The sequence below is a fragment of the Dermochelys coriacea genome, chromosome 1, assembly GCF_009764565.3.
Source record: "Dermochelys coriacea isolate rDerCor1 chromosome 1, rDerCor1.pri.v4, whole genome shotgun sequence".
In the NCBI taxonomy this organism is placed as follows: domain Eukaryota; kingdom Metazoa; phylum Chordata; order Testudines; family Dermochelyidae; genus Dermochelys; species Dermochelys coriacea.
Window position 1 is genome coordinate 353,146,265 of NC_050068.2, and position 24,581 is coordinate 353,170,845.

General features: G+C 58.4%; 1 protein-coding gene across 3 annotated transcripts in view; it reads left to right on the plus strand.

The window, feature by feature from the left end:
- The first annotated feature begins 3,068 nt into the window (after positions 1-3,068).
- The window catches only part of MAPK8IP2 (mitogen-activated protein kinase 8 interacting protein 2), a 67,086-nt gene continuing 45,573 nt past the window's right edge, over positions 3,069-24,581 (plus strand). For 2 of the 3 annotated variants that reach the window (XM_038413525.2, XM_038413537.2), the window contains exons 1-2: positions 3,069-3,242; positions 19,563-19,668. In XM_038413525.2, coding sequence (XP_038269453.1) covers positions 3,178-3,242; positions 19,563-19,668 — 171 coding nt within the window. In that variant the 5' untranslated portion in view covers positions 3,069-3,177. The remainder of the gene's footprint in view (positions 3,243-19,562; positions 19,669-24,581) is intronic. The other variant, XM_038413529.2, reaches the window with a different exon arrangement.

Consider the following 24,581-nt stretch of genomic DNA (forward strand, 5'->3'; position numbering starts at 1 on the left):
ATTACAGACCTAAGAGTGGCTATCCTTCAACAAAAAAACTTCAAAAACAGACTCCAACGAGAGACTGCTGAATTGGAATTAATTTGCAAACTGGATACAATTAATTAGGCTTGAAAAGAGACTGGGACTGGATGGGTCATTACATATAGTAAAACTATTTCCCCATGTTATTCCCCCACCCCCCACTGTTCCTCAGAGGTTCTTGTCAACTGCTGGGAAGGGCCCACCTTGATTATCATCACAAAAGGTTTTCCTCCTTCCCTCCCCCCTCTCCTGCTGGTGATGGCTCATCTTAAGTGATCACTCTCCTTACAGTGTGTATGATAAACCCATTGTTTCATGTTCTCTGTGTGTGTATATCAATCTCCCCACTGTATTTTCCACCAAATGCATCCAATGAAGTGAGCTGTAGCTCACTAGTCTGTCAGCAGCTCACAGGAGCCAGGGCATGGGATCTGCCTCTCTTACCATGGCACAGATACAGCTGGTATCAGCATCAGGGCCCCAGGGAGCCTGCAGCCACCGAGCAGCTGCCCTGTCCTCTGGGGCCTGGCCTAGAGCAGTGACTGCTTCCCTTCGGCCCGCATTATATAGGAGCATTTAGTGCTCACAAGAGCCTTTTCCAGCAGTAGAAAACACCTGCCAAGGATGTACTGTGGGTCTAACAGTCCCCAGCTGCAGCGCTATGGCAACACACACCTGTGGGACGGGGAGGATGTACACACTGCTCCGGCCTGCCCTCCCAGGGGCACTAACAAATGCAGCTGCAGCTAAGAGTCTGGTGTAGCAACCTGAGTGCTGCCAGCTCCTCTTCCTTCCCCACACTGCCCCGCAGCTCTGGGACAGGCTCCCCTCCCCACCCGATGCTGCACTGTCCCCCAGCTCTGGTGGGAACCCCCCCATACACACACTGCCCCCCAGCTCTGGGACAGACTCCTCTCAACCCCACATTGAACTGCCCCCCAGCTCTGGAAAGGCTCGGCTCCCCCTCTCCACCCCATACACACACACACACACTGTCCTTCAGCCCTGGAGGGAACCCCCACATACACACACTGCCCCCCAGCTCTGGGACAGGCCCAGTAAACTACCCCCTCTAGCCTAGGCTTTCCTTGCCCCGTGGGCCAGGTCAGTCTGTATTAATTCTGATGAACAGAGGGACCCAGGGAGTCAAAGGTGCTAATGTCCAGCTGTAACTGCTGCTGTGGAAGCGGGTGTGTACATAGACACCTCAGGCTGCTTAGCCCCATGGGAAACACCCCCTGAAACACCCTGGGAACCTCCACTAAAGACACAGAAAAGAAGCTTACAACCATGAACGCATCTGAAAGGTCCCATACTAAGTAAGGGGTTTATTTCAACAAGCCCCCCTGTTCCCTTTCCCCTTCGCTGGAGGGAGCGTGAAAGGACAGAAGCCCTCCTCCGCCAGCCCCCTGGCCAACGCTGCTCTGTGGGGCAAGGGAAGAGGCTAGCGGGAGTGGGCCCGAGGGGACAAACACATGCAAAGGGGGGAGAGAAAAGCCAGAAAACGCAGCCCCTGTCTCTGGTGGTGAGTCTCACCCGCAGCCTCGCTGCTGGGAGACCGGGCCGAGCTCGTGGGCCGCTCAGCCACCCCGAGGCCCGGCAAACTGGCGTCAGCGCAGGCTGCTTGGGGCGCGCTTGCAGCCGGCTCCTTCCCCAGCCAGCATTTCCCCCGGCTGGGAGGGAGCCAGTGCGGGCCGAGCCCACCCCCGCTCGGGTGCCCAGCGCTTGGAGCTGATTCTCCCCCGCCTGCCCTGGGGACAGCCGCCGGCCCCTGGCTCCTTCCCCCGCGGCCGCTGCTGCGAGCCGGGCTGGGCGCGGCTGGCTCCGCACCGCTGAGCGGACAGCCCGGCTCACTCCCTGCCCAGCTGCCGCACCGGGGCCGGGCTGCGGGGCCCCTTCCCGCGGGGCTGGGCTGAGACCCGCCAACGCCTCGCCCCCGGCCCAGCCCCGAGCTCCGCCCTGCAGCACCCCGGGCCCGGGACAGCGCCCGGCTGATCAGCACCAGACTGCGGACAGCTCCCGCCGCCTTCCCTGCGCCCGGGCCGGGGCGGCCGGCGGGGACCAGCCCGGCCCCCGGCCGCTCCACGGGCCTCCCACGGGCGCTGCAGCCGGCCCGGTCCCTGGCTCTGGGCTCGGCCCGCGGGCTCCGCCTCCAGCAGCGGCTGGGCCTGGCCCGGGGAGCCGAGCTCTGGAGCCAGCGGAGCTGCGAGCATCGTCCCGGCCCGCCGGCGGGGGATGGACGTGGCAAAGCGCTTGGGCCGAGGTCTGCAATAAGGGGGGCGCAGCCTCCGCCCCCCGATACAGCCCCCTGCACTGCCCTGGCCCCTCTGTACAGCCCCCTCGCCGCCATGCAGCCCCCGGCCCGGCCCTGTCCGCCGTACAGTTCTGGCCCCCCAGCTCTGATCCCCCCCGCCCTCCCAGCTCCCCCTGCCCTGCCCCCTACAGCTTTGACCCCCCCATACAGCCCCCGGCCCGGACCTGCCCCCCCATACAGCTCTGCCCCCCCCAGCTCTGATTCCCCGCCCTCCCAGCTCCCCGGCCCAGTCCCCTACAGCTCTGACCCCTCCCCTCCATATAGCCCCCCGGTGCGCTCCGCCCCCCATGAAACCCTGAATTCCCCCCCCCCCGGTGCACAGCTCCCCGATCCGGCCCTCCCCCCTATACCGCCCCCGACACAGCTCTCCGCCCCCGCAGCCCCCTGCCCTGGCCCCTCTGCACAGCCCCTCCCCCATGCACCCCCTCCCCCTCTCCGCCCCTGCCCTGGCCCCTCTGCACAGCCCCTCCCCCCTTGCAACCCCCTTCCCCTCTCCGCCCCCTGCCCTGGCCCCTCTGCACAGCCCCTCCCCCCTTGCACCCCCTCCCCCTCTCCGCCCCCTGCTCTGGCCCCTCTGCACAGCCCCTCCCCCCTTGCACCCCCTCCCCCTCTCCGCCCCCTGCTCTGGCCCCTCTGCACAGCCCCTCCCCCCTTGCACCCCCTCCCCCTCTCCGCCCCTGCCCTGGCCCCTCTGCACAGCCCCTCCCCCCGTGCACCCCCGCCAGGCCCGATTCCCGCCCCGCCCCGCCGCTCCCCGCCCCGCGTGTGGCCCAGCCCTGCCCGGCTCGCTCCCCGCCTGCGCCAGGCTCGCTCCGCAGTCGGGCTCGGGGCGGGAGAAGATGGCGGAGCGGGCGGAGATGTTCTCCCTCGCCACCTTCCACGCGCTCTCGCCGCCGGGCTGCAGGTAAGAGGGGCCCGGACCCCCGCCCGGAGGTCGCCGGGCCCCGCCGCCTCCGCATCCCCGGCCCGCGCCCTGCCCGCCCGGACACAGCCCGGAGCCCCGAGCCGGGCCGGCACGGGGGGGGCCTGGGTCTCTGACCCCCGGGCTGCGTCTCTGCCTGCCCCGCTCCCTGCCCCACCGGGCCGGGCTGGGCCTCTGCCTGCCCCCCGCCCCCCCCGCTGGGCTGGGTCCCCCCAGGGCCCGGCTGGGCCTCTGCCTGCCCCCCGCTGGGCTGGGTGCCCCCCCCCCCAGGGCCAGGCTGGGCCTCTGCCTGCCCCCCGCTGGGCTGGGTGCCCCCCCCCCAGGGCCAGGCTGGGCCTCTGCCTGCCCCCCGCTGGGCTGGGTGCCCCCCCCCCAGGGCCAGGCTGGGCCTCTGCCTGCCCCCCGCTGGGCTGGGTGCCCCCCCCCCAGGGCCAGGCTGGGCCTCTGCCTGCCCCCCCGCTGGGCTGGGTGCCCCCCCCCAGGGCCAGGCTGGGCCTCTGCCTGCCCCCCGCTGGGCTGGGTGCCCCCCCCCCAGGGCCAGGCTGGGCCTCTGCCTGCCCCCCGCGGGGCTGGGTGCCCCCCCCAGGGCCAGGCTGGGCCTCTGCCTGCCCCCCGCTGGGCTGGGTGCCCCCCCCCCAGGGCCAGGCTGGGCCTCTGCCTGCCCCCCGCTGGGCTGGGTGCCCCCCCCCAGGGCCAGGCTGGGCCTCTGCCTGCCCCCGCCCCCACAGCTGCTGCAATGCTCCGGCATGGCCAGCCCTGACCCAGCTCCTGGGCAGGGCCACAGGGCTGGTGGCCCAGACCTGCCCCAAGGGGACCGGGTGGAGGGCTTGGCACAGCTCTGCCCATGGGCAGGGCAGGGGGCTCCTCCTCAAGTCTGCCCTGCCCAGCCAGCTCCCCATGGCCTGGGGACAAAGTGGGGGAAGTGTCTGGGGGTTCAGGCTTCCCAGGGAAACCGTGAGGAGAGGCCAGGTCAGAGCCTACCCTATGCCCAGCTAGTGGGCCCCAGCCTCCCATAGCACGAGCCATCAGGCTGCCGGGACGTGTCCCAAAGCCGGCCCAGGCCCCGACTCTCTGCACATAGCCCAGTAGCCTAGGGCCTTCACCTCATGGGTTTGATGGTTGGTTTCCCTGCCCCATGGCAGGAGCTGGGTCCAGCCCCACAGGGGCCATGAGCTGGTCTGTGTATGGGGGAGCTGCCCCCAAAGGTAGTGAGCTAGTGGGATGGGGCTTCAGAGCCTATGGGCCTCACTCTCTGTCCCATTTTCTTTTGACCCCCAGGACCCATCCTGTTCACCAGGACTGAGACCTCTCCTGGTAGCTGGTTCCCTGGGTGTATGGGCCGGGGGGAGGAGTTGGTCCCCAGCTGATGTTATCAGAAAATGGTGTGTTTGGGGAGTGAACCCTAAACAAGGGGGTAGGGCAGCATCCAAGGCACAGACCCCACTCCTGGGAGCCAGCTGCAGGCCAACATCTTAGCCACGTGGTGTGACAGAGAGTAGGGCAGAGACAGAGAGCCCCTGCCTTTGGCTGCTGTAGGGCTGATCCCACCCCTCCTATCATGGAAGCTCAGAAACTAGAGACCAAAAGCCCAGTTGCATCCCACCTAGTCCATCTTGTGGACCAGGGCTGGGACCCATCCCAAGTGCCCATTCCCAAGGGCTCTGAATGCCCCAGTGTTGTGACCCCTGGCCCTTCCCCCGGAGACAATTCCGGCCAGAATCCTCCCCCGTCAGGGAGCGACGAGGGGCCCCGGCCCTTCCCCAGGGACGATTCCCGAGTCCCATCGGATACTCTGCCAGGATGTCATCTGGCTGTTCAGCCTGTCCTTGCCCTAGTTACACCCCTGGTGTCACGCTCTGTGTCCTTGGGATTTACTCCCTCCAGAGATTTGCAGGCTTTGAGCATGTCCCCTCCCCCGCTCCCGTTGAGCCTAACTTGACAGATTTAGCTGGTTTAATCTTTCCTGGGAAGTCGATCCCTTGCTCTCCTCTGATCTGGCTCCAGTTTGTTTGTTGTTACTCCTGGCATTTCCCAGGGGCTCATCCCCACAGGCCCTCAGCTCCTGTTGCTGAGATCAACACTGCCCCAGACTCCTTGGCCTGGAGCCGCGCTCTGCTCCCATGTAGGTGGGCGCGTTACCCCCGGCTGGGAACCGATCCTGGCACTGGCCAGCTGGGGAGCTGCCAAACCTCCAATGGGGGAGCTGCTGGACTGTGTCTGCTCCCTCCCATTCCAGGGTGAAACAGGAAGCTGGGGAAAGTGGGGGCATGTGAGCAGGTGAGATCGGGGTCAGGCCCACTGCAGTCCCTCGAGCAGGGAGGTTCCCAGGATTGTCCCTGACCTTCCAGAGCTTGCCGGCAAGTGGCCCTGTGCCCGCTGGATAGAAGTCAGAGATTCCCAGACAGGAGCGAAAAGGCTGCCCTCGAGTGTGGCTCTGTGGCTGTACCACGTGGCACTCGGTTGCAGGGAGATTTTCATGGCTGCTTGCTGGTGGGGTCCCTCCTAGGCCATGTGTAAAGATGAGCAGGTGCAAATAGGGGGATTGCCTGAGTGCATCAGAACCATGGTCCACGTCGCCCAGTCACTGCAAGTGGCGGCGCAAACAAGGGCTGGGCTTTGCCTCGGCCTGGCCCTCATGGACAGCAGAGAGAGGCTGGTTTTTCTGCTGTAGAAATCCAGGTCCCACTTGGCAGGCGGACTGGAGAGCCAATGGGACAGGGCCACCTGCACGCCAAGGGGCAGGAACTGGGGCGCTGGGAGGAGAGGGGAGTTGTGCTCTGGGGTTGGGGTTCGTTAAATTCTGGTGGTTGGTTAACATGGGGGAGAAAGAAAGCCTTGGCACACAGTTATCATCCTGGCTTCTTCGCTGAGGGTGCTGAGCGCCCGCAATACCCATCCCCGAGAGCTCTAGGCGGGGCCCAGCCCTGCCGACCAGCACTGTGGCGGTAACGGACAAGCAGGAGCTAAACACTGGTTACCGTAACTCCTCGCAGGCCCCCTTCTCCATCGGGAAGGGCACAAGACTGAGGTTTACAAACCCTTCTCAGGGCACCTGTAATGTGCTGGCTGGTTCACGGGGCCGCCCAGATTTCCCTCTCTGGGCTGACGCTGCTGTTGCTCCTCCCTACAGCCTGGGTGCTTGGCATCTACTTGTGCGGTGCAGCTGATAGGCTGCGAATCAGGACGCCCCCCAGTTCGCGTCCAGCTCTGCCATTTCCTTGTGACCTTGTGGGAGTCTCTTCCCCTCTCTGTGAAATGAGACGGAGCCAGGGATTGTTGGGCCTGCTTCGTGTTACTCTGCTGGGGCTGGGCTCAGCCTTCGGGGCAAGGCCCTCTAGAACGCCGAGCGGGGCAGAGCTGTCAGGTTCTGAGCAGCTCCATGTGGGACGTATGCGATCAAAGTGCCGTCTGACTGCGACATGGCCAGGGCTCTTCCTTGGTTACTAACCTAGGTTAGGGACTCAGCTGCCTCCAGGTGGGAAGCGGGTGGCAGGCAGGTCCCTTGACGTACCAGTAGCTGTAGACCAGACATGGAGCCTTCAGCAGGGTTTGTCCTTATGGGTGCTCCACTTCAGGGGCTCATGCACCTCGCCAGCCCTCACTGGGAGATTTCTAGCTAGCAGTGTCTGTTCGGCCCGTGCATGCGCCCAGTGCCTCCTTGTGGCAGACACCACGGCTGTGTAGATGTGTGCAGGAAAACCACCCTCATAGAATCATAGAATATCAGGGTTGGAAGGGACCTCAGGAGGTATCTAGTCCAACCCCCTGCTCAAAGCAGGTTCCTTCTCTACCACCTCGGCCCGAGATGGAACAGCAGCGTGTCCTCCTAGAGTGTACTCAGACTTTTCTCCTTCTTCAGTTAGTTTGTGGTTGTAGGTGACTGTTTAGAGATTAGTAATAGTTAGGTAAGGTGAGAGTATGGCTTCTTCCCTCTCCTTTCCCCAGGACACCTGTCCCCTTCTGGTAGGGTTGCCCGGTTCGCCAGGCTTCTAACGCTGCATCTCTTGCTGGGGTGCTGCATTGGCAAGCAACAGTCCAGTGCCGAGTGGAGTCCCCTGTCTCCCAAAAGTGCAACTTCTCCCTGGCTCTTTAGGCCAGGGCTAGCAAGGACAGGGGGATGAAGCTCAGACTGTTGGCCATGGGATGTTCCCTGCAGCCGCCCTCTGGGCTACATCCCTCCCCTCCTACATCTGTCCTCAGCCAGACCCAGCACCCTGTCAACCTCGGGGCATGCTTCTCCTCCGAAAGGGAAGCCAAAAAGTGGAGCACGAACTCTTAACTCTAAGGAGCCAACTCCACCAAGGGTACGGCTGAGCCCAAGGGCTCTCCTTCCGGCCCCAGCAGGCCCGCCAAGCCTGGAGCTCCAAGGATGGGGCGCATGGCTCCAGTAGAGAGAGAAAGCACTAGGTCCCATCGGGCTCGGCTCTGCCATGGGCACCGAAGCACTCATTCAGCAGCTGGTGCCATCGTGTGCCTTGACCCAGCCATCGGCACCAATCCACGCCGCTCAGCCAGGGGGACTGTGCAAGCACGGTCGCCTGACATCTACAATGCCTGCAGCACACCCATTGTCACCGGTATCTTCGGCTCCGGCTCCAGCGACCTCGGCTCCAGCGTCGGCATGGGGTCCTTTCCAGTACCACAGGAATTCTGACACTCCCAGGGATCTCGTTCTGTTGGATGAACTAGCATCCCCATTGTTGTGATCTGCGAGATCTTGGACTCTGAGTGGCCATTTCATGGCCCAGAACGCTCCTCTGTCCTCACTGGCTGCCCCCCGGTCCCCATGGGAGGATGTGGAAGAAGAGAACTCCCATTCGATCACCTCAGTTTCTGTGAGGGGTTCCCCTAGGAACCCCTTTGGAAATCCACCTTCATGCAGGGAGGATCTGGCTCAGACGGCAAGGCAGACAGCAGCCACTATTCCCCTGGCATGTCAAAGGGGTGGATATGAAGTGCTCCATGCCCCTTAAGGATTCCACTTTTTATTTTCCAACCCCCCCTGCCCCAACCCCTTAGTGGTGGATGCAGCGAATGAGTGGCGCGAGCAGCACTTTTTGAGAACTCCCCCCATGACCAGAACCAAAGCAACTGAATCTCTTTGGATGAAAGCCCTGCAGTTCTGGCCATGGCCAAATACAACTGTACTCACGACAACAAGCTCATGGCCTTTATTGAACAGCTGCCACAAGACTGCCAGGAGCAACTCCAGTCCGTAGTTCTGGAGGGCAAACTATTGGCCAGAATGGCTCTCCAGGAGCACCCAGATGCCGCGGACACTGCTGCCAGATCCATCTCGCCAGTGGCAGTTGTGTGCAGGGCACCGTGGTTCCAACTTCCGGGGTCGGAGAGATGTTCAGAGCCCCGTGGAGCACCACCCCTTCAAAGGTCATATGCTTTCTCGGAGACCACAAATGTCTCCCTGTACATGCTGAAGGACTCCAGGGTTGCCCTACATCCCTGGGGCCTTTATGCACCTATGAGCAGGAAACTGCCCAGAGATCATGGCCTGCTCAGTGCATGGGGTACCACTGGCCTATGGAACCCCCCAGAAAGAGAGACAGATCTCTGAGGAAGAGGGCCGCCCAACTGACCTCCACGGCCACCAAGTGTCCTCTAAACAGCAGCCGCTCTCTTTCTCCCATGGGGCCAGCAGGAGCCTACTAGAAGAAGGAAGTGTTGCTCACCCCATGCAGTAACTGGAGTTCTTAGAGATGTGTGCACCTGTGGGTGCTCCACGACCCACCCTCCTTAAGGAATTGAGGGTGGTTCGTCTACGCACCCTTACGCTGCTTTGGTGTCTGCCACGAGGAGGCACTGGGCACGTGCAGGGGCCGAATGGGCGCTGCTAACTCAAAATCTCTGACCACCGGCCTGAGAGGCGCATGCACCTGGAGTGGCGGACCCGTAGGGCCAGGCGTCTCGAAGAACTACGGTTACTGCACTAGGGGAGAAACATTCCCTCTTCCCTTGCAGAAAGGGCAGCCTGTCCTCTGCTCTTGGGTCACAGCCATGTTTCAGCAAGGCAGGGGCTGTCCGGCACAGGCAATAGCTGGGCTTAGCGGCTCCTCCTGCACTGTGACCGAGCTCTGAGCTGTGGCCTTGGCACGTGGAGAGCTGTGACTGGCAATTGCTGTTAGACCAGCCCCCAGGCTTTGCTGAGCCCTGGGTGGGGGGCCCAGGGCAGCGCAGCACCTGCCCTGAGACATGCACTGGTCAGATAGACATGGGGGGCAGGCATGCACCCACCGGTATCTTTCTCGTTGTGTCTGTGGGCCTGGTGGAAGCAGCGAGTCATGCAGAGGCGTTGGGATGGGGGGCAGCAAGAGGCCGGTACCATGATGGAAGTGGGAGAAGGAAGTGAAGGGGATGCTAGGCTGGTGGGATGGAGGGGGCAGTGCCTGTGGGCGCGACCCAGACAAGGCTTGTCTTTTCCTGGTTCTGCTCCAGACGGGGCAGCTCTCACTGCTGTTCATCACCTGATTCCCCCAGCCCCAGAGTCCCCAGCTGGAGTCATGGGCCTGGGTAGGGGTAAGACAGCCTCTGTGGTGGGAGGGGCACCAGCCCCCACTGTCTCCCTCCACGGGGTTCGGGGCAGCTTCCTCTGAGGGGCCTTGCCTGCATTTCCCCAGCCGGTTCTTTCCTCCTCCAGTTCTGAACCTGTCCCAGATCATCTTGAGTTCATCCGTGAGTTCCCCACTTGCCCGTTTCCCTCCCACCATGGCACCTGGGCCAGCTGCGGGTGTCTAAGGGCTGTGTAGACAGGCCCTAAAAGCCCAGCAGAGTCCTGTCTCCAGGAAGGCGCCGCAAGGGCTGACTGCCCGTTGCAGATGGGAGGAGCAGCGCTAGCATGAGGGGAAACTAACATGGGGACCTGGCCCCCACGCTCCTCTATTCCTCCATCCCTGCTGGTTGGGGAATCCACCAGCAGAGCAGAGGTAGGGTTAGATTTATAGGGGTTTGATTATTGTCCTGCAGCCTCCTGGCTGCACTCAGTGTTCTCCAGGTAAATGGAGGCTGGTCCCTGCCCCAAGGCACTGCAGTTCGACTCTGTGCTCCGAGGAGGGAGAGAGATCAGGTCCCAGAAGCAGCCCTGCCCACCTCCCCTGCAGGAGCCTGTCCCCTCCATGCTCCAGCTGAGCTCGCTCCTCATGCTGGGAGTAATGTTCTGCCCATTCCTGGGCAACTCGCGCTTGTCTTCTCTCCCATTCTGCAGAGTGCAGCCCTACGTCCGTTTGTCCGGCAGTACCAGGACCCGCTGTTCCTGGGCAACTTGTGCTTGTCTTATCTCCCACACTCACCATGGGGGCATGGATTTGTCGGGGTGGCAAACCCAGCCCCGGAGGGTCAGGACAGTGGTTTGTCTCCAGCTAGACCAAGGAGAAGGACTCACCCGTCTGACTCATTGCTGCAGTGCAGGGTCTGTGACCCTGTGGGAATGAGAGGAAACCGTCTCTCATTCCCCAGAGAGGCATTTTCCTTGCCTGCTGCTGAGGGGCAGTGAGAAGGGTCAAGCCCTGCTGAGTTTGTGTCTCACCCCATATCACGGAGTCCCCGGGTGATGCTCTGGAGCTGCTCCCTACGAAGCAAGGCAGGACTCTGGGGAGTCTCCTCTCTGGGAGCAGCCTGTCTGCAAGACCCACAGCTCCCCCGGCTTCCCCCTTCCTGGGTCTGACCCCGGAGCATTCAGCATCCTCTGCCCCTCCGTGCGCTTCCCACAGCGAGTCCACCCAGGCGGGGTCCTGGGGAAGCCAGAGGGCCCTGTGTGATGCAGCAGGGAGGGGGGAGTGTTGACCTGGGAATGTGGCAGGGAAGTTTCACTGGGGATGGGATACCTGAGAGCCTGTCACCTGAGCCAGGAGGGGGAGGTAATACCTCTGTCCTGGGAATGTGGACAAAGGCTGCAGGAGGGAGCCTGCTGGGGGGGGGGTTAGTTTCAGTTTGGTGCTGGGTGGTGGAACGTAGGGCTGGTGTCTAAGCTCCCTGCTCCCCCAGAAGGACTTGACTGAGGTGTCCTGGTTGTACCCCCAAGCTCTGTTTTAGACTGTGTTCCTACTGTCCAATAAAACTTCTGTTTTACTGGCTGGCTGAGAGTCACCGTGAATCCCAGGAAGAGGGGTGCAGGCCCCAGACTTCCCCACACTATGTGACAACTGGTGGCAGTGGTGGGATCTACTGCACCCTGTGAATGGCACTTCCTGCAGTAAGTGACTGGGGAACAGTAAAACAAAGGGGGATTGACGGGGACCAGGCTTCCTGAAGATTCAGAGAGAGACGGTTTCTGGGAGTGGTTAACCCTGGGAGTGTGTGACCAGAGAGAAGGACTTTTGCAGTAACAGAGTCCCCCAGGGGATTGCAGTGAGTGGTCCCAGGGGTGGAGGAGTCTGCAGCTCGACCCTGGCAAAGAGGTGGTGACCTCAAGAAGGACTGGCACACGAGGGGTTCTTCCTGGAAACTGGAAAGCTGCCCAGGCCTGCGAGTGGCCAGCAGGGAGATGTTTGCTAAACGCCTTAAGAGCGACCTGGTGGAGCTGTGCAGGCGGAGAGGGCTGCGCATTGGGAGGTCCACCAAGGAACAGCTGATTGCCCAGTTGGAGGAGAGGGATCGCTTGGATGACCCGATCCCTGTCCCTGAGAGATGCAGCATGGGTCCTGGGGCCTGACCGGGCTGGGAGGGGTCAGACTGCTGCCGAGGACATCCCAAGACCCTTCCTACCTATGCCTAGGGGAGGGGTTGGGGAAGCCCAGCAAATACCGAGAGCACCATGACCCCGCAGGGGATCCTCCCGGTGGAACTCCCCATCCCTGGAGTGGAGGCGGCTGGAATGGGGGAGGGAGATGAAAATGAGGGAGCTGGAGGATCATGAAAAGCAGCACAAGCATGAGCGGTAGGAGAAGGAGAGGCAACGCCAGCATGAAGAGAAGCAGAGAAAGCATGAGCTGGAGCTGGCCAGGCTGAGGAGCAGTGGGGCCCCTGCTGCGGTGAGTGAGGGGGGACCCAAGACTGCAAGGAGCTTTGATAAGTGCTTCCTGGCCTAACGTAAGGAGGGGGAGGACATAGATAGCTTCCTGACGGCCTTTGAGAATGCCTGTGAGATGCACAAGGTTGATCCTGCAGAAAGGCTCCAGTTTCTCACCCCCTTACTGGACCCCAAAACCATGGAGGTGTACAACCGAATGAAAGGGGCAGAGGCAGGGGACTAAGAACTGTTCAAAAAGGCCCTGCTCTGCGAGTTTGGGCTGACCCCTGAGATGTACCGGAAAAGGTTCTGGAGTCAGCGTAAAACACCTGAGGTCACATACCTACAACTGGTCAACCGAATGCAGGGATATGCCCGCAAGTGGACATCTGGGGCCCAAGCTAAAGAGGACCTGCTTGACCTAATCGTACTGGAGCAACTGTATGAACAGTGCCCTTCCGACCGGAGGCTACGGTTGGTGGACAAAAAGCTAGAGAACCCCCAGCATGCAGGGCAGCTGGCCGACGAGTTTGTGAACAGTCGGTCAGGGGGTAGCAGGGAGGAGTCCCAAAATAACAGGCTCCCCATGATGCAAAGAGAGAGTCACCATGGGACCTCCCAGGGTGGAAATATGGAGAACCCCCTCCTAAGGGGAACGCCTGGCGTCGGGACCCTCCGACCCGCTCGAGGGGACCAGCGTGACCTGAGCTGCTATCACTGTGGCCAGAGAGGCCACATACGGACCCAGGGCCCCAGACTCGGACAGACTGAGCAGACCCAACCTACCCAGGGTTAACTGGGCAGGAACCCAGCTGGACGAGGGGCAGATGACCCAGGCAAGGGGGGCTGCCAGCTTACCACCTGCTCAGGAGGGAAGAATACCCCTGGCCAGCTCCGCCAGAGGGCTGGATGCTCTGGACTGAGGGTGCTTGGTTTACAGGGTGGGCGCGGGGCTGTCCCTCCGGAGAGAGGGTCTTGTTCCCGTGGGGGTGGATGGGAGGAAGGTCAATGGATACTGGGATATGGGCTCGGAGGTGACGCTGGCCTGGCCCGAGGTGGTGGCCCCGGATTGGGTGGTGCCCAACACCTACCTGACCCTGACGGGGGTGGGTGGGACCCCATTCAAGGTGCCCGTGGCAAGGGTACACCTGAAATGGGGGCCCAAGGAGGGGCCCAAGGATGTGGGGGTGCACCACCATTTGCCCACTGAGGTTTCGATGGGGGGGACCTAGAGGACTGGCCAAGCAACCCCCAGGCTGCCCTGGTGGTGACCCAGAGCCAGAGCCAGTGAGGGGCACTGCGCCCCGACCTTGGGAAGGGTACCACACCGGAGGCATACGACAGTACCCTGGTGGGGAGGGAGTGCCGAGGGGCACGGCTCAGAGAAGCTGTGGCCTTAGACCCGGCCAGCGAGAGGGAACCGGGCCCCATCCCCTCCCCAGCCGCTGAGTTCCAGGCCGAGCTGCAGAAAAATCCCTCCTTGCAGAAGCTCCGGGACCTGGCCGACCTCAGTGTGGGACGGACCATGAGGAGAGGTTGCCAGGAGAGGTTCCTGTAGAAGGAGGGGTTCCTGTACTGAGAATGGGCTCCCCCAGGGGAAGTGGAGTCCTGTGGGGTCAGGAGGCAGCTGGTGGTACCCCAGAAGTATCGCCGCAAGCTCCTGTACCTGGCCCATGACATCCCCCTCTCAGGGCACCAGGGAATCTGGGCACCCGGCAGAGGCTGCTGCAGAACTTTTACTGGGCTGGGGTCTTTACCACTGTCCGGCAGTATTGCCGACCCTGTGACCCCTGTCAGAGGGTGGGGAAGGCCCCGGACAAGGGGAAAGCGGCTTTGAGACCTTTGCCCATCATAGAGGAGCCTTTCCAGAAGGTGGCCATGGACATAGTGGGGCCTCTCAGCAGGACGACCCGGTCGGAGAAGAAATACATTCTGGTGGTGGTAGATTTTGCCACCCGCTACCCCGAGACAGAGCCCTGAGCTTCCCCTGAAGCAGACACTGTGGCAGATGCGCTGCTGACCGTTTTCGGCCGAATGGGGTTTCCCAAGAAAGTCTTGACAGACCAAGGATCCAGCTTCATGTCGGCCCTGCTCCGGTGCTCGTGGGAGAAATGTGGGGTCCAGCACAACTAGGCCTCCGCATATCACCCCCAGTCCAATGGGCTGGTGGAGAGGTTCAATGGGATGCTAAAGATGATGCTGAAAACATTTATGAACCAGCACCCGCAGGACTGGGACAAGTACTTACCTCACCTGCTGTTCGCGTACAGGGAGGTACCCCAGGAGTCTACCGGATTTTCGCCTTTCGAACTGTTATATGGCAGGAGGGTGAGGGGCCCCCTGGACCGGATGAGAGACGAATGGGAGGGGAAGGCCACTCCCGATGCAGAGTCAGTGGTGGAGTATGTCCTGACCTCTCGAGAGAGACTTTCTGAACTCATGGGCCTGGCCAGGGAGAATCTGGCCAGAGCCCAGAAGAAGCAGAAGGTCTGGTATGACTGCACGGCGCGGGCCCGCGCCTACGCCACCGGGGATCCGGTGATGGTTCTCATCTCTGTGAGAAAGAACAAACTACAGGCCACCTGGGAGGGCCCTTTCAAGGTTGTCAAGCAGCTAAATGAGGTAAACTATGTGGTGGAGCTGTCGAACCGGGCCCACCACCGCCGTGTGTACCGTGTGAATATGATGAAGCCATATTATGTCAGGCGGAATGTGGTGTTGGCCGTGTGTGGACATTGGGAGGAGCAGGGAGATGACCCTTTAGTAGATCTATTCCCTGGGACCAGAGCTGGTTCACCCCTGGAAACAATTCCCCTCTCGGATCAGCTAACCCCTGCCCAGCAAGCTGAGATCAGAGAGGTGCAGCATCCGTACCGACAGCCGTTTTCCAACCAGCCTGGACGCACGAATCTGACTGTCCACCGGGTGCAGACAGGGTCGCACCCGCCGATTAGATGCTTCCCCTTCCGAGTCACAGGGATAACGGCTCAGGACCTGGAAAGAGAGGTCAGGGACATGCTGTCTTTGAGGGTGATCCAGCCATCGGCCAGCCCTTGGGCCTCGCTGGTCGTGCTGGTCCCCAAAAAGGACGGGTCGATCTGGTTCTGTGTGGACTATCGGAAGCTCAATGCCATCACTGTATCTGATTGCAACCCCATGCCCAGGCCTGACGAGCTCCCAGACAAATTGGGAGGAGCTCAGTACCTTTACACCATGGACCTTACAAAGGGCTACAGGCAAGTGCCGCTGGATTCAGATGCCCGGCTGAAATCGGCCTTTATCACCCCTCTGGGGCTCTGAGTTCCTGACTCTGCCTTTTGGCCTCAAGGGAGCGCCGGCCACCTTCCACCGCCTGGTGGATCAGCTACTGAGGGGGATGGAGAGTTTTGCCGTGGCGTATATTGATGACATCTGTGTCTTTAGCCAGACCTGGGAGGACCACGTGTCTCAGGTTAGACAAGTGCTGGACCGACTCCAGGGGGCTGGGCTGACTGTAAAAGTGGAGAAGTGCAAGGTGGGGATGGCTGAAGGATCTTACCTGGGCCATCGGGTGGGGAGCAGCCGCCTAAAGCCGGAACCAGCTAAGGTGGAGGTGATCCGAGACTGGCCCGCTCCCCACACCAAAAAGCAGGTCCAGGCCTTTATTGGGTTGGCAGGATACTACCGAAGGTTTGTGCCCCGCTTTAGCGCCATCGCCACCCCCATCACTGAGCTATGCAAGAAGGGGAAGCCAGACAAGGTGGTCTGGACCGAGGAGTGCCAGGAGGCTCTCCGGGCGCTGAAGGAGGCTCTGACCAGTGGCCCAGTTCTGGCAAACCCAGAGTTTGACAAGCCCTTTATGGTGTTCACTGACGCCTCAGACACGAGACTGGGGGTGGTGTTAATGCAGAAGGATGAAAAGGGGGAGAGACACCCCATCGTGTACCTGAGGAAGAAGTTGCTACCCCAGGAGCAACACTACGCGGCCATCGAGAAGGAGTGCCTGGCGATGTTGTGTGCCCTCAAGAAACTAGAGCCAGATCTCTTCGGGCGACACTTCACCGTGTGCACCGACCACACTCCCCTGACCTGGCTGCACCAGATGAAAGGAGCCAACGCCAAACTCCTGTGGTGGAGCCTGCTCCTGCAGGATTAGGACATGGACGTGGTCCACGTGAAGGGAAGTGCCAACATGATAGCGAATGCGTTGTCCCGGAGAGGGGGCCCTGAACTGAGCGGGGCACTCTGACCAGTCTCAAAGTGGGGAGAGATGTGACGCAGCAGGGAGGGGGGAGTGTTGACCTGGGAATGTGGCAGGGGAGTTTCACTGGGGCTGGCTGAGAGTCACAGTGAATCCCAGGAAGAGGGGTGCAGGCCCCAGACTTCCCCACACTCCGTGACATCCTGCCCCCCCACTCTGCAGTCAGATTTGACTCTCAGCCAGCCAGTAAAACAGAGGTTTATGAGATGACAGGAACATGGTCTAAACCAGAGCTTGTAGGTACGGAGAACAGGACCCCTCAGCCGGGTCCATTTTGGGGGGCAGTGAGCCCAGACAACCACATCCGCACTTCTCTCCCCGTCCCCAGCCAGCCCGAAACTGACTCCCCTTCCAGCCCCTCCTCCTCTGGGCTTTGTTCCTTTCCCAGGCCCTGGATTCCTTTGTTCTTCAACCCTTCAGCTCTCACCGTGCAGGGAGGGGAAGGGCCCAGGCCATCAGGTGCCAGGAGACAGAGTGTCGGCCATTTATGTACCCTGGCCCTGTGCTCTCCAACAATTACACCCCCTTATCCCACCACCTAGAGACTTAAGAAATGCCTAGGGAAAACTGAGGCACCCCTACAGTATTCAGAGGAAACATTAAGAACAGTCCCACTTCGTCACACCCCATTTAGTGCAAACTCAGCCATTGCCCAGAGCCCTTTGCTGAGCCCTTAGTGGTGGGAACAGAGGCGGTGGGAGACTCCTTGAACTTTATTCTCGGTGTAGCTGAGTGAATAGTTCCCAGCAGATAACAGAGCTAGCCTCCCCGCTATTTGGGAATATCCATGTACCACTTTGCAGGCCCAAAGGCTGATCAGTGCCTCCAAAGCCATGTGACAGGAGGAGAGCATCCAGCAGGGACAGGGCCCGTGCCCTGGGAGCGCGTACCATGCAAATCCCAGCAGGGAGCGTCACATGAAGGGACAGGATGGGGGCATGCAGCAGGGTCAGGGCCCAGGGAGGCACTGCAGGGAAGAGGGCAGGAGGGAGTTTCTCAGGCAGGTCATGGTTGGAGTCCGGAGAGGGGGTGGCCTGGCCAGCAGGGAGGCAGCTGCCAGAGAGAGGAGCAAGCCCAGGGTCGCTAGTAGCCGGTGCATTGGTGGAGGCAGGACAGGAGAGCAGGTCAGAGACCAGGGCCTTGCCGAGAGCCATGGCCAGGAGCAGGTCACAGCTGCCTCCTCGTTATTCCCCACTCCACACGCTTGGCCAGTTTTGTTTGGCACGCGGGGAGAATCCGGTGTCGGGGCTGGCTGCTGAGCTGGGCTCATGCTCCTGTTTCTGTGCCCGGCCTGAGTAGGTGCACAGACACAAGCAGTGTGAGTTTAAAGTTGAGTTTCCATGACAACTCTCACATGGGAATTTGCTTTTCACAGATATTCGTGCCACGTTCCAAACTGGATGGCTCTATTCTGCTTCCCTGCAGTCCCCCTGCAGCCTCAGTCAGATACAAGAGTTTTTTGCACTTCCTGGCCTAAATCCCTGTGCATTGTTGCAGTTCAGCAGCTTCAATGTTGCTCCCCAGAGGTGGCTGCATGGCAGTGGTGGGTGAAGTGTAATTTGTAGGACACGGTGGCTTCTCCAATGAGAAGCAACAACCTGACTCTGGGTTATGCTGTGCTGGACTTCACCCCCCCAAACCTGGGCACAAAGACCGATTAGCTAGCCGCAGGCACGTTCCCTTCACTTTGGAGTTGGACGGAATCAGAGCTGCTCAGTCCAGGCTGGTTTATTGCCCTTCAGTTGCTGCGATTCCCTGTGAGATTATTTATTATTTGTACACCAGGAAGCCCCAGCCCTGGCCCAACCCCACCCCTGCCAGGCACTGGACAGACAGAACAAAAGGCTGCCCCTGCCCGGGGAGCTGGCAATTGAAGTGTCAGATGGGAGCCAAGAGGGGACTGGTCAGCGTTGTAGGCTGGGCTTCAGAGCGTTTTGTAGGCAGCAGGGCAAAGGAGGGATTTGAAGGCGCGCACCGGGAGGTGGGGCAGCTGTTTGCGGGGAGCTCCCCTTCAGAGCCCCTACTCTCGGGGACGGGGGCTCCAGGGAAAAGGCCCCACTCCTGCGATGTGAAAGAAGCTGCTAGTCTGACTCCCGCAGAGCCCCCCCACAGCGAGGTGCACTCGTTCCCGCCGGGCCGGGCCCGGCTCGCACTGCCTGGCTGGGGCCCAGAGCCCAGGAAGTTTGGGGGGGTGGGGGAATGTGTTTTCTAATGATGACAGAGCAAAATCCCTGTGGCAGCTCTGAGCCCCCATGAAGCCTGGAACTTCCCCCAGCCCACTAGTGCCCCGTCAGCTCCCCGAGCAAACTCCCTGTGGCCGGAGCCAGAGCAGCCAGAAGACCAGCCCTGAAGGGAGGGGGTCTGCCTTGGCTCTGGCTGGGAAAGTTAGAAGGGGTTCAAAATAACACTTCAAATGGAAGCCCACTGGGGATGCCGGAGGGCGTCTCTGACCCTTTCCCTCTGCCCCACCCAGGGGCGCGTCCCATGCTGCAGACCGTCCCGCAGTTGTGTGTGTGCTGGCAGCACCCAGAGACCCTGGCAAGTTCAGGCCCCATTGTGCTGGGCGCTGGGCAGGTGTAGAAGGAGCCAGTCCCTGCCCACGAGGAGACCCAGCGGTGGGAGCAGCAGGGGGCAGCAAGAGGAAGACGAGGGCTCACACATTTGTTCGGGTGCAGGCTGGAGGCGCCAGCTTTTGGCTTTAATGGGCTGTGGCTGGGAGACATGACCCTGACCAGGCCTGGCCCTGCCATCCACTCTCAGGCTGGCTCCCATGGGGGTCACAGCAGAACTGGCGTGTGGGAGGAAGTGGGTGGTGGCTCTGTGAACTGATGGGGGGAGAGGGGGCTCTACATGTAAGGGGCAGCATGTGCGAGCATGCTTGTTCCTGCGGTTTGGGGTGGGGTGGCCTCAGTGTCGTCTCCTCTCCATCATCTCCTTCCATCCCAAAGGGTTTGAGACTTTGCCCCTTGAGGCCTGACAGGCCCCCTGCCTGCCCTTCCCCAGCCCAGAGGGTCCCCAGTCTCCAGTCCTGCCTCCCTCCATGGGATGGCTGTGTGTGAGTGGCCCAGGAGCCCTGATCTCTGCTGCTCTCCCTTTGCCCCAGGCCCCCACAGGACATCAGCCTGGAGGAGTTTGACGATGAGGACCTGTCCGAAATCACGGATGACTGTGGAATTGGACTTAACTATGACTCGGACCATTATGAGAAGGTGAGAGCGGGAAGGCGGGGCTGAGACAGGCAGAGACCCTGGGGCCCAGTGTGCCAACACGGTGATGTGATGCCACCCAGAAATGGGAGTCCAGTGCAGGTTGGACACAAATGAGCTCCTGCTCCCAACCAGCAATGCCCCCCCAGGTAAATCCCAATGGGCAAAGTTCAGATGCCGGAAGCCAAATGCCTTGTTACCCCAGACCTGTGCCCTGCGCCCCGCTCCGGGCTCCCCAAGCATGTGTGTGCCTGCATGCGCACTCATACACACACTTTGGCTGATGCTCCTCAAACCCAACCAGCAGCACCCCAGCTGCTTTCCATCCTGGGCTTCCCCCTCCCCCTAGCTTGGCACATTTGAAAATCCAGATTGCTGTTTTTTCAAAGAGATCTGCTGTTGGAGGGATTGTGGGGCAGGTCCTGGATACAGGTCACAATGGTCCCTGCCGCCCTTGGCATCTCTTGCTCTGCTGATGCCTCTCAATTCCAGCCTGCAGCACCTCCCATTCCTCCAGGTCTGCCACACCTCACCCCAGCAACGTCTGACTGCCCTGCGGGGTGTTAGCCTGTAACCATCCGGCCACTGGCGGGACACGACTGAGAGTATCAGTTCAGGACAAATTGCTTAGAGCACGGCAGATAGAGCCCAAGGGTGGGTGTCCTTTATTATTAAGGCACCAAACCAGCCAAACAGAGAGGACTTTGATCTCACCCCACTTGCTAACCAGAAGTCACACAAGCAATTCCCTTAGACACCCCAGTTTCCAAGTATGACCACCAGTGCCACTCGTTATGGGGACGAATGGTTTTGAAAACCAATACCCCAGTAAAAGAAAACAGGTTCTCCCGATCCCAAAGGACCAAGCCCCAGACCCAGGTCAATATACAAGTCAGATCTTGCCCACAAAACATGCTGTTGCCAATCCTTTAGAATCTAAAATCTAAAGGTTTCTTCATAGAAAGAAAGAAAAATGGAGATGAGAGCTAGAATTGGTTAAATGGAATCAATGACATACGGTAATGGCAAAGTTCTTGGTTCAGGCTTGTAGCAGCGATGGAATAAACTGCAGGCTCAATTCAAGTCTCTGGAGTACATGCCCAGCTGGGATGGGTCATTCAGTCCTTTGTTCAGAGCTTCAGTTTGTAGCAAAGTTCCTCCAGGGGCAAGAAGCAGGATTGAAGACAAGATGGAGGGGTTTCCAGGGCCTTTTATATCCCCAGTCCTGTGGAAGGACACCCCTTTGTTCTTACTGTGGAAAATCACAGCAGCAAGATGGAGATTGGAGTCACATGGGCAAGTCATATGTCCATGCATTACTCAGTTATTTACAAGTAAAGCAGCCATTGCTCACGTGCTCTACCTTGAACATTCCCAGGAAGACTTGTCATGTGGATTGGAGTCTCCCAAGGTCCGTCATGTGGATTGGAGTCTCCCAAGGTCCATTGTCAGTTAAGTGTCTCTTGATTGGGCACTTAATCTGCAAATTCCTTTCTCAAGAAGATGACCAAATGCTTCACTAATGCTACTTAGAATCAAACGCACTGAGATACAAGTACATGGCCAATATTCATAACTTCAACTACAAAAATGATTCACACATACAGATAGCATAATCATAACCAGCAAATTCTAACCTTTTTATAGACACCTTACACGATATTTTTGTAACCTTTGTACAATATTTGCTGCAAACATATAACAGTGGTTGCAACAATGATCTATATGGTCACGGTTAACGTCAATAACGTCACATACCATTAGGGAGCCCTTCTGTGCAGTGGCCTCCTGGTTTCTTCTCCTAGCAGCAGGGAGCTTGTGCACTGGGGAGGCCACTGCTTGGATCCTGTGCCCAGTTCCATGCCCACAATTTGAGAAGGCTGTTGATAAGCTGGAGAGGGGTCCTAGAAGAGACACAAGAGTGATTTAAGGATTGGAAAATAGGTCTTGTAGCAATAGACTCAAGGAGCTGTTTAGCTGTTTAGCTAACAGAGAAGGTTAAGGGGTGAATCCATCACAGTTTATTGGGTAATGGAGGGCTGGACAGTTTAGCAGAGCCAGGTGTACCAAGATCCAGCACTGGCAGTTGAAGCCAGATAAATTCGGACTAGAAATAAGGTGCAATTTTTAAAATGAGGGTTATTAACCTCTGGGGCAGCTTCCCCACAGTTGGGGTGGGTTCTTCACCACTGGCAATTTTTTAAATCAATTGGATGTTTTTCTAACAGATCTGCTCTACTTCAAATCAGAATTATCTCAGGGAAGTTCTCTGGCCTGTGTAATACAAGAGGTCAGACTAGATGATCACAGGCCATTGCAGAGAAGCTAAATGCATTCTTTGTGTCATCTTCACTGCAGAGAATGAGAGGGAGATTCCCACACCTGAGCCATTCTTTTTAGGTGATAAATCTGAGGAACTGTCCCAGACTGAGGTGTCCTTATAGGAGGTTTTGGAACAAGCTAAACAGTACTAAACTAAACACACTAAACAGTAATAAGTCACAAGGACCAGATGGGATTGACCCAAGAGTTCTGACAGAATTCAAATGTGAAATTGCCGAACTAACAACTGTGGTTTGTAAACTATCATTTAAATCAGCTTCTGTACCAGATGTACACCAATTTTTTAAAAAAGGTTTCAGAGGCGATCCTGACAATTACAGGCCAGTTAGCCTAACTCCAATAGCAGGCAAATTGGTTGAAACTAAAATAAAGAACAGAATTGTCAGACGCACAGATGAACACAATTAGTTGTGGAAGAGTCAACACAGCTTTTGTAAAGGGAAATCATGCCTCACCAATCTACCAGAATTCTCTGAGGGAGTCAACAAGCATGTGGACAAGGGGGATCCAGTGGATAGAGAGTACTTGGACTTTCAGAAAGCCTTTGACAAGGTCCATCAGCAAAGGCTGTTAAGCAAAGTGAGCTGTCATGGGATAAGAGAGAAGGTCCCCTCATGGATTGGTAACTGATTAAAAGATAGGAAACAAAGGGTAGGAATAAATTGTCAGTTTTCAGATTGGAGAGGGTAAATAGTGGGGTCCCCCAGGGATCTGTATTGGGACCAGTCCTATTCAACATATTCATAAATGTTATGGAAAAGGGGCTGGATAGTGAGGTGGCAAAGTCTGCAGAGGATACAAAATTACTCAAAATAGTTAAGTCCAATGCAGGCTGTGAAGAGTTACAAAGGGATCTCACTAAACTAGGTGACTGGGCAACAAAATGGCCAATGAAATTCAGTGTTGATAAATACAAAGTAATGCACATTAGATAATATAATCCCAACTATACATACAAAAGGATAGGGTCTAAATTAGCTGTTACCACTCAAGAAAGATCTTGGAGACACTGTGGATAGTCTCTGAAAACATCCACTCAATGTGCAGAGCCAGTCAAAAAAGCGAACAGAATGTTGGGCATCATTAGGAAAGGGATAGATAATAGGATAGAATATATCATATCAATATATCATATTGCCTCTGTATAAATCCATGGGACGTCCACATCTTGAATACTGCATGCGGATGTGGTCACCCCATTTCAAAAAAGATACATTGGAACTGGAAAAGGTTCAGAAAAGGGTAACAAAAATGAAGAGGGGTCTGGAACGGCTGCCGTGTGAGGAGAGAGTAATAAGACTGGGAGCAATCAGTTTGGAAAAGAGACGACTACAGTGGTTTGTAAAATCGTGACTGGGGTGCGGAAAGTGAAGAGGGACGTGTTATTTACTCCTCATAACACAAAAACTCGGGGTCACCCAATGACATGAATAGCAGCAGGTTTAAAACAAACAATGGAAGCATTTCTTCACACAGCGCACAGTCAACCTGTGGAACTCAATACGTTTCTGGAGGACGGGTCCATCGGTGGCTCCTAGCCAGGAGGGTCAGGGATGCAGCCCCATGCTCTGGATGTCCCTAAACCTCTGACTGCCAGACACTGGGACTGGGTGACGGGATGGATCGCTCAATGATTGCCCTGTTCTGTTCATTCCCTCTGGGGCACCTGGCTTTGGCCACTGTCGGAAGACAGGATACTGGGCTAGATGGGCCTTTGGTCTGACCCAGTAGGGCCGTTCTTATGTTCTCACAATGGTCCCTTCTGGTTCTCTAATCTGTGAGCATTTTCCAGCCCCTGCCAGCACGAGTCCTGGGGCCCCGGCACTAAGCTGCTCATGCACAGAGGATTCAGGCGCCCCTACCACACTGTCACAGAAGAGCAGGGCCAGAGCACATGGTGGTAAAGCATCAGCCCTGCCATGCTGGTATCCCGCTCGCTGCTGGTGCCAGGGGTGCAGCTGGCAGGTGCTGAAAGCCAGCCCCGAATTCCTCTAGCACAGACATGCCAGGACTCTGAGTCCCCTGCTCTGCTCCTCTGGCCGAGCCAGCTGGGGGACAGGTGTGGGGACACACACACACACACAGTGGTGACTCAGCGCTCCGGTGTGCAGGCCACAGGGCTGGGCTTACTCAGCGACTCCATCCGATGAAGTGAGCTGTAGCCCACGAAAGCTTATGCTCAGATAAATTTGTTAGTCTCTAAGGTGCCACAAGGACTCCTCGTTTTTCCTAAATGTTAATATTCCTTTTTTGATCTTTGAATCAAAGCTATAGCAATAGACAAGCCTTGTTTGCTGACATCACAAGCCCATAGCACACAGTTCCCCTTCTCTCTCTAACAATGCCGGCTGCATTTCACAGCTCTGTTCATTTCCATCTCTTCCTAACCAGTCTCTGAAGTTCGGCCATGGGTCAGGTCAGTCTGGGAGTTAATTAACTCTTTCTGGCCCTGTCACCGCTCAATGAGATATTACATTACACTCATAATGTCACACAGGGCCAGACAGATGTGGGGCTGCACCTCCCAGTTCAGTAGGTCACTGTCTCCTCCATTCACTCACATTCTAGGGTTT